This window comes from Asparagus officinalis, chromosome 3, assembly GCF_001876935.1.
Source record: "Asparagus officinalis chromosome 3, Aspof.V1, whole genome shotgun sequence".
Lineage (NCBI taxonomy): Eukaryota > Viridiplantae > Streptophyta > Magnoliopsida > Asparagales > Asparagaceae > Asparagus > Asparagus officinalis.
Genome location: NC_033796.1, coordinates 11,429,129 through 11,444,679, shown reverse-complemented (window position 1 = coordinate 11,444,679; position 15,551 = coordinate 11,429,129). Strand labels below are relative to the sequence as shown.

At 40.7% G+C, this 15,551-nt stretch overlaps 1 protein-coding gene across 1 annotated transcript in view; it reads left to right on the top strand.

Annotated features, from left to right (window-relative positions):
- The window catches only part of LOC109832995 (homocysteine S-methyltransferase 2-like), a 19,189-nt gene continuing 12,590 nt past the window's right edge, over window positions 8,953-15,551 (top strand). Inside the window, exons 1-6 of the mRNA XM_020400515.1 lie at window positions 8,953-9,214; window positions 11,090-11,146; window positions 11,225-11,454; window positions 11,589-11,718; window positions 12,021-12,224; window positions 14,030-14,098. Of these exons, the coding sequence (XP_020256104.1) occupies window positions 9,038-9,214; window positions 11,090-11,146; window positions 11,225-11,454; window positions 11,589-11,718; window positions 12,021-12,224; window positions 14,030-14,098 (867 nt within the window). The 5' untranslated portion in view covers window positions 8,953-9,037. The remainder of the gene's footprint in view (window positions 9,215-11,089; window positions 11,147-11,224; window positions 11,455-11,588; window positions 11,719-12,020; window positions 12,225-14,029; window positions 14,099-15,551) is intronic.

Sequence of the window (15,551 nt, the reverse complement as noted above, 5' to 3'; positions counted from 1 at the left end):
GAGTTTCATTGCTGAAAATGCCTCATCTTGTTGGCATGGCCCTATTGCTATGTAACGACGCCGAACCTCATCTTGTTCTTTATATGGATATTTCCATATTGCCTGACGCAGTCCTGGATCATAAGATACGATATCCTTGACCTTTTGAATTTTAGGAGGATGTTGCTCTTCCTCTTTATCATCAACCGTTGGCTCCGTAGACGGTGCCTCGCTTGAGGCTCCAGTAATGTCTTTTTTGGAATAAAATGAAAATAAAGTTTTCATTCCCTTTCCAGACATTTTAGCTTCAAAATTTAATAGATTGTGATTAGGATATTAAAAAAACTAACATGCATAAATAGAATTAACAACAGAATTAACAGATACAGAACTAACTAAAAAGAAGACAGAACTAACATGAAACACCACAGAACCAACAGGAAGTGTCATAGAACTAACATGAGGGTGAGGGAGCTGGAGGAGGGCGTACCAGTCGAGGTCGAGCCTAAAACGTTGTGCAATCCAGGTCATCAAACTTCTTCAACCAGTATTGTTGAAACCTCTGCCTTGCATACTCTATTATAAACAATGTCAATATCATTCACATGATCCTGCAAAAACATTTTTTTTTAAATATATAGCTTGAGCTTAGATTGAATTAACCGACTTTTATAAAAGAGAGTGGTAATGTGGTATAATACTTGGCTTACCAAAATTTTACCCCATAGTGTCCCGCGCACAAATGTCGATTCCGGCGAGGACTTGGTCGTGGACTCAGGGCGGTCGTCGTCACTCGTCGGAGAGCTTGGGATCAGCGTCGAACGGTCGACTGGTTGAGGGCTTGCTCTGGGAGGCGACTGGGGGCGGTCGTCGGAGTCTCGGAGAGTGGGGGCGGTCCGCGGTCGTCGACGGAGTCTTCGGAGAGGGGATTTGCGATCGTCGAAGCCTTCTCGGAGAGGGGATTTGCGGTCGTCGACGGAGTCTCAGAGAGGGGATTTGCGGTCGTCGGAGTCTCGGAGAGTGGGGGCGGTCGTCGGAGACTCGAAGGCTCGAAGCCCTAGCTTTTTTTTGGCCAACCCCTTTTCTATTCTCTGCGCTTCGCTTCGAAATATTGGGATTTGGGGGAGTCGGGAGAAATAAAAGGGGTGGGGCTGAATCGGCTGATACGTGGTCAAAAAAATTGAAACATTGAACATATAAAAAAATCATTTTCTTGCCCTGGGCAGCTGCCCAGGGCAAGTTCAACATAGCTACGCCTCTGCTGGTAACCCATTTTGTAAAATGAGTTGTCAAGTCGTTGACTTATGAGCTCTTTGCTCTGCACCGAAATGACTGGTAGTGAGTGTTGGGAATACTACCCTCTGGGGCTATGCAACACCCCTAAAACAACAGAAATGCGATATAGAGAAAAGTACACAAGATTTACGAGGTTCGGCAACTGCCTACGTTCTCGGGAGCCACACAGTCAATTTCTTATTAATTAACAAGAAATTACAATTCAAGAGCAGATCCCAAACTGAGACCTCTCAATATAAACACTGTAGCTACAGTGTTAATAATTAAAGGGAATAATCCATTTCAATTCTCTTTTGAGAATAAAGAATATCCCACAATAAATCCCATCTTTAATTCTCTCTCTCTTCTTAAATCCTTTTCTTAATCTCCCCTCAAAAACGCGGTTGAGAGCTAGAGATTGGAACTAAAATCGCTGCTGCGATTTCAAGGCTGGAGATGATGAAGAAAAACGTTGCTGCGTTTTTGTCCGCCGCCAGAGAAAGATCGGGGGGAACAAAGCAAACCCTAGGGCATCGAGGGGGGGCTGCTTTTATAGGCGAACACGACAGCCGGTCGCCAGCCACGCGAGCGCACAAGCTCGACGCGAGGGTCGGAATGCCAAGACGCGAGGGTCGGAGCGCCAAAAACGCGAGGGTCGGAATCAGAAACGCCAAGGTCGCAATGCTCACACGCCGTGGTCGGGAACGCCAAGATTCGAGCTCGCCTGCTCGAGCTTCACCTGAAACTGTGCCTGGAGTTCGCCGTCGACTTCGCCTGAGTCGACGTCCACGCTCGCCTGCGTCATCCCTCGAGCTCGCCGGAGCTCATCGTCTGAATTGAGCTTTGATCTACACCCCGTTCCAACAATCTCCCACTTGGAGATCAAACCGACGTCAACAGGCTATCTCATCAAGCTCCCCTCCTGTGTGGCTCCGCCCTCATCATCTATGCATGAAGGCCAACTGAAGTTGAGCACAACTCCAGTTTCTGAACGGTCACCGTCTTTGTTAACATATCTGCTGGATTCTTACTTCCTGGAATCTTCCCCAGTTTCAACACGTCATCTTCCAACAAGAATCTGATGAAGTGGTACCGAAGCGCAATATGCTTCGTTCTAGAATGAAATACGGAATTCTTAGCCAAGTGAATCGCACTCTGACTATCGCTATGCAAAACATTCTTCTCCTGTTTGAATCCCAGCTCTGTTAACAAACCCCGAAGCCATATCATCTCTTTACTGGCTTCAGTCATTGCAACATACTCAGCTTCTGTAGTAGACAGAGTGACAATCTTCTGTATCTGTGACATCTAACTAACAGCTGTAGTTCCGACAGTGAATACATAGCCGGTGGTGCTTCTTCGGTGATCGACTTCACCTCCAAAGTCTGCATCTACGTACCCGTGCACTTCTACCTCTCCCTTACCAAAGTACAAACACTTTTGTGTGGTGCCTCGTAGATACCTCAGAATCCACTTGATCGCTTCCCAATGAGCTTTTCCTGGATTCGACATAAACCGGCTGACCACTCCCACTGCATGACCAATGTCTGGTCTTGTACAGACCATAGTGTACATCAAGCTTCCGATGGCTGAGGCGTAAGGGACCTGAGCCATACTCTCTTTCTCTTCTTCTGACTGAGGAGACTGATCCTTTGATAGACGAAAATGGCTGGGCAAGGGGGTGCTCACTGGTTGATGTACTCCGTCTGAGATAACTGCAAGAGACCTCTCTTCTTATCTCTCGTGATTTGCATTCCAAGGATCTTCTTCGCTGGACCCAAGTCCTTCATGTCAAACTCTTTTGACAGCTGCTGCTTCAAACTCCTGATATCCTCCATATCTGCTCCTGCAACCAACATATCATCAACATACAGCAGTAGGATGATATAACTGGACTGATATCTTTTAAAGTAGCAACAGTGGTCGGCGTTGTACTTCTGGAAACCTTCCTTATGCATGAAGCCGTCAAACTTCTTATAACACTGCCTTGGGGCTTGTTTCAGGCCATACAAGCTTTTCTTGAGTTTGCACACCAGGTTCTTCTTTTCTTCTGAGAAACCTTCTGGCTGGTGCATGTATATCTCCTCTTCTAGGTCTCCGTGAAGAAACGCCGTCTTCACGTCTAAATGCTCGAGATGAAGATCTTCAATTGCTACAATACTCATCACGGTCCTGATAGTATTTAGCTTCACCACGGGAGAGAAAATATCGGTGTAGTCAATTCCTTCCTTCTGCTGGAAACCTTTGACAACTAGTCGGGCCTTATATCTTCTGGAACCATCTTGCTCCTCTTTCACCCGGTACACCCATTTGTTGTGGAGTGCCTTCTTACCCGTGGGCAACTCAGCTAGTTCCCACGTCTGGTTTGATATGAGAGACTTCATCTCATCTTTCATGGCAAGCTCCCACTTGCTCACATTTCCACTCTGACAAGCTTTATCAAAGCTTTCAGGCTCCCCATTATCTATCAGCAACAGATAGTTCATATATCTCCTGTTGGGTACAGGAGGACGAGAAGATCTCCTCAAAATCGGAGCTGGTGTGTCGGGCTCTTGTGCACCATCTTGTCCAACAGGTTCTTTTGGCTGAGGACCTTCTGCATTGGGTTCTTCCGAGAGGTTACTCGGGACATCATCTGCATCTACAAATATTGACTCGCTCTCTGAGTCATCTGTCTTGTGCATGTCCTTGTACATCACCTTCTCATTGAATATCACATTTCTACTCCTGATCACTTTCTTGTTTTCGTTGTCCCAAATGCGATAGCCGAACTCATCTTCACCATAGCCGATGAAAGTGTATTTCTTTGACTTGGGATCAAGCTTATTCCTACCTTGATCACTAATATGCACGTAAGCTACACAACCGAAAACTTTAAGATGTGAGAGTTTTACCTCCTTTCCGCACCATACCTCCTCTGGTATTCTGTGCTCCAATGGAACCGATGGACCTCGGTTGATCAAGTAAGCTGCTGTGTTGACCGCTTCTGCCCAGAACTGCTTCGGTAGGCCTGATTGTACTCGAATGCTTCTGGCTCTCTCTGTCAACGTTCGGTTCATCCGCTCAGCTACACCATTTTGCTGAGGCGTGCCGGGCACGGTTCTCTCCATTCTGATCCCGTGCTCATAGCAGAACTTCTTGAATCCGGTGTCTTCATACTCACCACCATTGTCGGTCCTGAGCTTCTTTATTCTCAGACCGGTCTCATTCTCGACCATAGCTTTCCATCTCCTGAAAGCCTCAAATACTTCTGACTTATGCTTCAGAAAGTAGACCCACACTTTCCGAGAGTGATCATCGATAAAAGTCACGAAGTAGTGTTTTCCACCAATGGACGTGGTGGTTGTTGGTCCCCACACATCTGAGTGAACGAGCTCTAGCTTCTCTTTCCTGGGGGTTCTGCCACTCGTCTGAAAGCTGACTCTCTTCTGCTTTCCGAGTATGCATTCTTCACACATATCCATCTCCATTGACTGCACTCCTGGGAGTTTTCCCTTTGTATGCATGATTTTCATCCCCTTCTCACTCATATGACCGAGTCTCTGGTGCCACAGCTTTGAAGTCTCATTGCCTGCTGCAACTGAGATCAAACAACATACACCTGCTGTCATATATAGGGTACCAGTCTTCTTGCCTCGGGCGATCGTCATTACGCCCTTTGAGATCTTCCAATCATCTCCATGGAAGGTCGTTGTGTATCCTTCGCCAGCCAACTGACCTACGGATATTAAGTTCTTTCTCAGGTCGGGAATATGCCTGACATCCTTCAGCTCCCATACTGACCCGTTCAACTTAATTTTCACCACGCCTTTGCCCACAATAGCACATGGTTGATCATCACCAAGATATACGTATCCAAGATTTTCGGGAACATACTTCTCGAAGAATTCTTTCTGAGAGGTAGCATGGAACGACGCTCCTGAATCTAATACCCAAGATTCCTCCTTGCTCTCCAAAGAGCATATCAATGCGTCGTCTCCTCCTGAGGTGGATGTGACATTCACCTCAGCCTTCGCCTCCTTCTCCTTCTGTGCACTCTTGCACTGATTTTTGTAATTTACGGTCTTTCCACAATTCCAACACTCGATAGTCTTCGAGCTATTGCTTGGACCTCCTGTCCTTTGATCTACCTCTGTAGTTTGATTTGCCTCGTCCGTTCCCTCTGGTTGAATTGGACCTCCTGTCCTTTGATCTACCTCTGTAGTTTGATTTGCCTCGTCCGTTCCCTCTGGTTGAATTTCTGCATCTTGACTCTGTATGTAATACTGAAGAGGTTGTACCTTCACCCGATTCTCTCCGTCGGATCTCCTCACCGAGAACCAGATCACGAACGTCGTCGAACTTCAACTTGGTGCTTCCTGACGAACTACTCACTGTCGTGACTGTAGCGTTCCAGCTTTCTGGTAGGGAAGACAAAAGTAACAACGCCCGAACTTCCTCATCAAACTCAATCTCAACTGAACTCAATTGGGTTGTAACCGTATTAAGTTCATTGAGGTGTTGTGCTACTGACGCGCCTTCCGCCATTTTCAGATTGAATAACCGTCACATCAAATGAACTTTGTTCGCGATACATATTTGAGAGAGCTGCCATAAGACCTGCCGTGGTCTTCTCCTTCGCTATGTTGAACGCAACATTGCGAGTTAACGTCAATCTGATAACTCCGAGGGCTTGTCTATCTAGAAGGTTCCATTCATCTGCCTTTATAGAATCTGTCTTCTTCCCCGATAGTGGTTGATACAGATTTTTCTGATACAGATAATCCTCTATCTGTATTTTCCAGAATCCGAAATCTGTTCCATCAAACTTCTTAAGTCTCATTTTTTCTTCATTTGCAGCCATGGTTCCCACTTGAATCTGACTTCCTCTAGATCGTTTCACGCTCTGATACCAGTTATTGGGAATACTACCCTCTGGGGCTATGCAACACCCCTAAAATAGCAGAAATACGGTATAGAGAAAAGTACACAAGATTTACGAGGTTCGGCAACTGCCTACGTCCTCGGGAGCCACACAGTCAATTTCTTATTAATTAACAAGAAATTATAATTCAAGAGCAGATCCCAAATTGAGATCTCTTAATATAAACACTGTAGCTACAGTGTTAATAATTAAAGTAAATAACCCCTTTCAATTCTCTTTTGAGAATAAAGAATATCCCACAATAAATCCCCTCTTTAATTCTCTCTCTCTTCTTAAATCCCTTTCTTAATCTCCCCTCAAAAACGTGGTTGAGAGCTGGAGATTGGAACTAAAATCGTTGTTGCGATTTCAAGGCTGGAGATAATGAAGAAAAACGCTGGCGAGGGTCGGAATCAGAAACGCCAAGGTCGCGATGCCCACACGCCGTGGTCGGGAACGCCAAGATTCGAGCTCGCCTGCTCGAGCTTCACCTGAAACTGTGCCTGGAGTTCGCCGTCGACTTCGCCTGAGTCGACGTCCACGCTCGCCTGCGTCATCCCTCGAGCTCGCCGGAGCTCCTCGTCTGAATTGAGGTTTGATCTACACCCCGTTCCAACAGTGAGCTCACGAGTTTCTATCTCTGGGCAGCCAATTTTCTAAAATGAGTTATTAGCCTATTCCCATTATTTCCTAATAATATTTAATGATGATGTTCGATAAGTTCGAACTACTTGAAAATCTCTCAAATAAGTGTGATGATAAAATTTTAACGAAGGACAGATAAGAATATTTGGATACATGATAACTTGAAAAGTTCTCTAAATCTCTATAGGAGCATATATTTGAACAAGTCAAACCTTTTAGAGGAAGAAAAAAAATATCTCACAACAATAAAAGATGAAAATTAAAGAAAGAACATGATAGCAAATAACCAGGGATTTTGGTGCTAATTCTATGGGTTTCGTGGACCCGAATATTCTCCAATCCAATTACCCAAATCTTTATCATCCGCTTTAATTTTACGAATCAGACTGTGACACATAAGATTTGTTCTATTGTCTTAAACTTTATTAGTGAACCACTATAGTAAAAACCGTTAGCTGCATCCTTCGAAGTTGAAATGAATAATAAAAATTGAGTAGCTGGACCAGCCCAATTATTATCTGAATAAAGGGGATATGCATGTCACATAGTCATTTATACATTTACATAAAAACAAACATGTCAACTTATTTTATATATAATAATCAAGATACGAACACCCACTAATTATGTCTTCTCCTATAAGTTCTTTGCTCGTCTCGTCATATGATAAGGATAAGAATGAGAGGGACTCCCACATCCGTCCGCCTCGCATCCGATTCTCGATCCGTCCCCTACCGTCTCTTTCACTCTCCATGCTAGTGTTTGATCCACGTGGATGCCTTCGACTTTTTCTCAGATCGTGTAATCCACATCGATATCCTACGTTGCCAAACACAAGAAAAGTTAATACAATGGTTTCCCATCAAAATTTATGTGCGAGTCAAATCAAAATAATCTATTTCTTGAAAAAGTTTGGAAAACTCAAAACTTTTGTTTCTTTACATGGAATTGTATTTTCCTATATATAGAAAATGAACCAAACAGTCCCTAAGCATAAAACTCTTTGAGTCTTTTCTTTCTTTTCATTCATACTATCGTGTAATCCACGTGGATATAGTACGTTGCCAAATTCTATAATAAGCATAAAACTCTTTTGAGTCTTTTCTTTCTTTTCATTAGGGAAAACAAAATTGTTTTCCTATTCCCATCCTACACACTTGCTTGTCGTCAGAGGATATCCTTAATAGTCTAACGCTCTAACCGTTCAATTTTGGCGCTCATTTATGAGAATCGTCCAAAAAGAGTTGATCTACCAAATCAAGTTACTCTCGAAAAATAAAATAGTTTTGATTAAGTTTAGCTTATTTTATTCATTTAAAATGTATTTTTAAATGAAGAATATAGCGAGCCCGCTTGCCTTCTTTATTTTTAAATGAAGAAATTATTCTAAATATAGTAGTATTGCTCTTACAAAATAATACCATAGAACAATGGTTTTTCTGACGAATGCCCAAAAACAATTGTTAGGAGACGAGGGAAACCGATAGGAATGAAAAGGAAAGGACTCCTCCAACTAATTTCTTTTCTTACCTATGAAATGAGTGTGCGCCTTAGAATCATTTCTCATTATTAACTTCTAAAAATGATGTTACGATTTTCTTTACAATCCAAACACACTAGTGTGCACCCCGTGCAAAGCATGGTTTTTATTTTTTATTTCTACTACAGTAATTCTATATTTAAATATATTTTTTTATAAGTACCACAGTAATATTTCTTAAATGTTATAGTATCCCCCGAGCTACAATAATGTTTTTAAACGCTACAGTTCTCGTATGTTCTACGATAGTAATGCTACAATAATTTATTATGCCATGAATATTGTGTGTTGGATCTTACTGTCTATGCTATAATAATAATAATAATACAGTAATTTACTGTAACATGAATATTAAATTTTGAATCCTCCCATTATTATAGAAGAATAGATATCAAGCTTTAAAGATTCTCCTCCCTCATTAAAGCTGCTCTTGAATAGTTTTATTTTGCTAAAAAAAATATTCTTATTTTAAGAAGTTTGGCAATCATAAATTAAGAAGTAGACACGTAACTGTTTTGCAAAATTTCCACGTCACCTCTCTGTCAAGTGTCAACCCAGGTGCTTGCAGCGACGATCTCGGAGGAGGGGCAAATTCGTAAATTGGAATTCCTTTCCCGTTATAAATCGAAGCGGCAGCGTGGCAAAGTTCCAGAACGTCGAGTTCAGTTCTCTCTCCTCACCTTCTCTCTCTAAAAATGGGTTTCAAGACGTCGGATCCCTCGTCGGCGATCGGATATTTCCTCGAGAAGTGCGGTGGCTGCGCTGTTATCGACGGCGGGCTCGCCACCGAGCTCGAGGCAAACGGCGCTGATCTCAACGATCCGCTATGGAGCGCTAAGTGTCTCGTTAACTCACCTGATCTCATTAAAAAGGTGAGAGCTTTTTCACTTAAACCCTAAGGTTTTCGAGAAATTTGAAATCTTTTTTTAATGTCTGCTTTATTTTTGTCGCATTTTGCTGAATTTTTGTACCGAACCCCTGATTAAAGTCTTAGGCACACCAATGTTCGTATTTTTTCCCCCTAAAAAAAATCTTCAGACAAAATTGTTAGAATGGGTATAGGATGGAGTGCCTTTATTAATAATATTTGAACTGTTGTATGTAATTATCAATCTTGAGCGACTTATTAAGGAATTGAAGATAAAGAGGAGGAGGAGGAGAGAAGAATAGGTGAAAGATTTTTCACTTTCACCCTAGGGTTTTTCGATAAACTTCAAAAAAAAATTAGATGCCTGCTCTATTTTCTTTGCATTTGGTGCAAGTTGCCAAATTTGGTACTGAATCCCTGATTGAAGCTTTCAAACCTGTTAGGATGTGTATTATGTGTAGGATAGAGTGCCTTTATTAATAATACGTAAAGTGTATATAATTATCAATCCTGAATAACTTATTAAGGAATTGGGGAGAGGGGAAAAATAAATTTTTGTTCATAGTTGTTATATACTAGAAGGGACAATTTTTTGAAATAATCTAATTTTATTGGAAGTGTTTTTAGACTCTTAGCAGCGAAGAAGTTAACAATTTTATGTTTGCATTTGTTTTAACTACCAATAAAAGATAGATATACAATAATTGGTTTGCAATCATATCTAGTTATTGATGAAGAAGTTGTCGTCAATCTTGACAATACTCAAGAAGAACACCTTCAAGCTGCCAAGAAAGAACAGTTGATGATCATAGAAATCCTTGTTTCAATTTCTTTGTCTTTAGGGAATCACCAAGGGGTTACTTGTAGCATGTAGATATCCCTTCTCCAACACATATTAAGGAGTCATGTATCAAAAAGAAAAAAGAAGAAGAAGAAGAAAGAAAGAAAGAAAGAAAGAAAGAAACCCATGTTAAGGAGCAATCTCGTCTGTCGGAGTGCTAACAAGAGAACTTTTAGTCATAACTAGCTCTGGTCACTTTTGATGAGGGTGGATTTGTCCTACATCAGATCAGGTTTGATCTTAGACTAGACCAATTTGGATTTAGTCTGGCCACAGTCTGAACTTTGAATTGATCTCATTCCCAAACCAAAGGGCATTTGGAGTTGTGGTATGGGTGGTTCTCTGTGTTTGGGCTTTGTTGAGTGACTTGAATCCGAAACCAGCGCGGTAGCGGGCTTGGGTTCTTTGGACCTACAAATCGCATGGTAACGGGCTGGGCTCCAACAATACTTAATATAGCACGATCTCTATTTGAAAGGTTGGCTACAGAATTGGTTAAGAAAATCTATAAGCAAATAAAATAAGAAGAGAGCTATCGTTGATTCAGCGTCTGAAAGGGATTTCATACAATCCAATATTTTTGTTAGTATAACTGTGTTAGCTTCTGAGAAGCCTTAAGCTGTAGTGATGATGACTTGCCACAATTTTGTCACATACTGATCAGGGCAGTCTGCATTAGCGAAAAGATTTATGAATTGAGACTGCTTGGCATGTGTTTATGTCAGCATTAAGAGTCTAGGACACAGATCAAATGATCAGAACTGTACCACTGAACGGTCAAAATTTCATGTATAAAGGTTCCTGCATCTAGACATCAGATCTAAAGCTTTAAAGTTTGAAAATCTATTATTCTTTAAAGGATCTGATTTGATATAACTTATATATCCCATAATCTGTTGAACATCTAACACATGGTAGATGGGCTTAGATTTTATCATAGGGTAAAAAGCAATTTAATGTAATTAGAGTTCGTCAATTCTTTTTTAACACATGCCTTATTTTCCAGAATTCTTATCGATAACCTCTTTACTGAAACAGGTTCATTTAGATTATCTTGAGGCAGGTGCTAATATCATAATTTCAGCATCATATCAGGTATTTTCTTTGTTCCACATTTCTTTATCATACCAGCTTAATGAAGCTTTACAAACATGGTTCATTGTTATGGAGCAGGGAACAATTCAAGGTTTTGAAGCTAAAGGATTTTCTAAAGAAGAAAGTGAATCTTTACTCCGCAAAAGTGTTGAAATTGCATGTGAAGCACGAGATGCATTTCAAAAAAGGGATTCAGAAGTCTCTTGTAATGATGGCAAAAGTAGAAATTTGGACAAGCAACATCTGGTATTGGTAGCAGCTTCTGTTGGCAGCTATGGAGCATATTTAGCAGATGGCTCTGAGTACAGGTAGGATGGATGGGCTTTTTCCAATTTCCAACATCAACTCAATAATATTTTGCCTTTATGATTATAATTATTGTCTCGTTGTGTTTCTGTGTGTTGTTTTTTTAAATATACTTTTGTTTTTCCTATTTTTGTAGTGGCGACTATGGAAAATCAGTTACCGTTGAAACTTTGAAGGATTTCCACAGAAGAAGAGTTCAAGTTCTTGCAGAATCTGGTGCTGATCTCATTGCATTTGAGACAATTCCTAATAAAATTGAAGCCCAGGTAGTCATAGCTAACATGCTTCTTTTTGATTGTCTATGCTTAGCTTCTCTTGGTGATCGCTGTGTATGCAGTGTCCTTTCTTAAGCTTTGTTCATGCTGACAATGATGTGCCTGATATCATCAGTTTGACTTCACTCAATATACCATCATTGATGTGTATGATTAACATGAATGTGTCACATTTAGTATTTTTATGCATATTGTAAACCTCAGAACCGCTTACTTTTGGAGTTTATATTGGATAGCCAAGAAGTGGACAACTGTCATGAATTTAGGCTTAATTCGTCTGGGTGCTTGTACAGGCTTATGCCGAGCTTCTTGAGGAAGAAGATATAAATATCCCAGCGTGGTTTTCCTTTAATTCAAAGGATGGAGTTAATGTGGTTAGTGGGGACTCCTTAACTGAGTGTGCCTTGATTTCTGATTCAAGCAAGAAAGTAATGGCCGTTGGTATCAATTGTACACCCCCCAGATTTATTCACAACCTAGTCCTCTCTATTAAAAAGGTACATATTGCAAGTGCCTGTAACTTCTTTTTTCCAATATTATTCTTTTTTTGTGTTTCTTGAATGTTCTAAACTTACTCATTGATATTACCTATAAATTAATGATTTGCTAACTATTTCCTACAAAATGATTTGCTAGATATACAACAGCAATCAATTTTACCTTACCCCCCCCCCCACCAAGATAATATACCGGAGATTATAATTTTGTTTCACTGCTATGGTGTCTAGCTTGCGTGTTTCTATGGTTCTCAAGAGTTCTTATGCACTGCATATTTTGACTGATTAATAAATGTAGACTAGAGGAGAGCAGACTAGAGGAGAGCGCATATGACTCTAGGATAAGAAACACTATTGTGTGATTTAAATGACACATCACAGACGTGTTTTGCAGCTTTTGCCAATGAAAGTGTTTTTGCTCGCATTAGCCATGACTTTATTGTGCTGGCAAATTGATTCTTCATTAACTGATGCTGCAGGTAGTGAAGTTGTTGTCTGTGAGCATAATGTAAATCCATAGAGGCTGGCTTATTCGACATTTCCATGATTTTTTTTTTGCGTTTTTATTTTTTTTGGTATTGGTATTATATGATTTTTTTTTAATTTGCATAGTTTTAAAAATATGGGCAGTCCTTCCCCCCCCCCCACCAAGATAATATACCGGAGATTATAATTTTGTTTCACTGCTATGGTGTCTAGCTTGCGTGTTTCTATGGTTCTCAAGAGTTCTTATGCACTGCATATTTTGACTGATTAATAAATGTAGACTAGAGGAGAGCAGACTAGAGGAGAGCGCATATGACTCTAGGATAAGAAACACTATTGTGTGATTTAAATGACACATCACAGACGTGTTTTGCAGCTTTTGCCAATGAAAGTGTTTTTGCTCGCATTAGCCATGACTTTATTGTGCTGGCAAATTGATTCTTCATTAACTGATGCTGCAGGTAGTGAAGTTGTTGTCTGTGAGCATAATGTAAATCCATAGAGGCTGGCTTATTCGACATTTCCATGATTTTTTTTTTGCGTTTTTATTTTTTTTGGTATTGGTATTATATGATTTTTTTTTAATTTGCATAGTTTTAAAAATATGGGCAGTCCGATTAAACGCTTAAGAATAATGATCTAGTGTTTGTTATGATGGGCATCAACTAGCCACCTGGCAGTGTAGACAAAATACACATTTCAACATTTCACCAAAAATATTACCAAGTAAAATATCAATTATTTTAATGTCTGAATCACACATCCCCCGGTGTAGCTATTTTATCAATAGATAATGTTGTCCTTGTTACCACTCTTATTAACATTGGCCTACCATTCTTTTTTCAACTTCATTTTGTCTGTTTCTTCCTCTGTTGCGAATTTAGTTCCTCAAATGACAGTATTACTTCAAAAGATTGATGGCTACATCCAACACCACGGTCTATGATATCCGCGTGTGTGCGTGTGTGCATGCGTGCGTGTGTACATCAGAAATTGTGTGTGTACTGGAGATTGTGTGTGTACATGCACACACATGACCCAGACACAACATGCACGCTTGGTGAATTTTATCGTTGGTGCTTTATTGATGTAATAATTCGAGAAGAGCTGATCCTTCTTTTCAATGAATTTCTGTTGGATATAATTAAGAACCTGCTTATGGCTACAGACTTGGTATCTGGAGTGCCTCTAGGCTCTAATAAATAAGAACACAAGGGTGAAACAATGCTATTGCCTTGGTTGGCAATTCATTGGATTTAACCTGGCAGGTCATATTTTATCGCTTACCAATTTTTGTTTATTAATTTTGTGCTGTGCAGGTGACGGATAAGCCAATTTTAATTTATCCCAACAGTGGGGAAACTTATGATGCTGATAAAAAGGAATGGGTTGACGGATAAGCCAATTTTAATTTATCCCAACAGTGGGGAAACTTATGATGCTGATAAAAAGGAATGGGTGGTAAGTAAACTTCTATTATGCCTCTCCCAACAGTGGGGAAACTTATGATGCTGATAAAAAGGAATGGGTGGTAAGTAAACTTCTATTATGCCTTTTAAGCATGCAATTCCACCTGATAAATTTTCTTCATACTGAAACTTCACATTCTTATTTTTTGCGCAACTATACTACTAAGAGTTTGCTGAATTTTCACATGTGCATGCTCGTAACTAAATCTCATGCACTTGGAACGCATGTTAAATCCCAAACTTTTCGGACATTGTCTCAATCGTGTCTGTTGTGCAATTCTTCTGTGGGTCATTTTGGCTGATAGGGTTATTCTATCTTCAAGGTTGTGTAGAACTTAGATTACATTGTAAAAGGTTAAATGTCTATGTATTATCCATAAAGCCGCGTTTAACCTTATCGTAATGGGGAGACCATCTTTAGCTATTATAGGTTGTAGGCGTCAAAAAATGCTGAAAGATATCCAAATACAGCTCAAGAGGAGATCATCCAAAAATCAAAAGAACACAAGTATGGACTGTCTCGCACGCAAGACAGTGTTTACTGTCTCGCATGTGAGACAGTCTTTACTGTCTCGCCATGCGAGACAGTATTTGCTGTCTCGCCATGCGAGAGAGACAGTGATTTCTGTCTCGCATGCGAGACAGTGATTTCTGTCTCGTCACGCTGTTTGCGTCAAAAGTTGGTTTTGTCATGGAATTCATTATATCTTCAGTCGATTATAATAAATTCAAAAAAAGAGATAGTCTTTTTATAAGACTCCTTTTACACAACAAAATAAAAAATTACAACTCTTGAGAAACAAACGCAGGATCGTTGTTTGGATCGCTGCTTGCGTGGGATCTTTGCCTGTGCCGGGAGTGCTTTGACTCGTGGACCACCAAATCACAGATTCTGATTGAATCGTGAGGGGTTTAATGATTCTTCCTTCGTTTATCGAAGTGAGAATTTGAAACGATATCTTATCAAAGTAAGATAGTCGTTCTTCTTGAAATCAAGTCAAAGCTCAATTTCAAGGGATTGCCGGAAGCTCCAGAACTCTGCTCTATCTGCTCTGAAGTGCTCAAAATGATCAGCCCCCTCAAAAAATGGCCTTCGGGGGGTATTTATAGCCCCTATGAACAGTTGGCGGAAAACAAAATCGCGAGACAGCATTTGCTGTCTCGGCTGCCGAGACAGTGTTTGCTGTCTCGGCGGGCGAGACAGTGTTTGCTGTCTCGGCCCGCGAGACAGTAAATACTGTCTCGGAAAAGGAATATTCCTGGCGGTTTTTATGTAACTGCTGTCCCACATCTCAAACTCCGTTATTTTGGCAGTTATTCACGTGATTTTCGCCCACGATGTTCTCCACGTCCCTTGGCAGTTAATGGACAC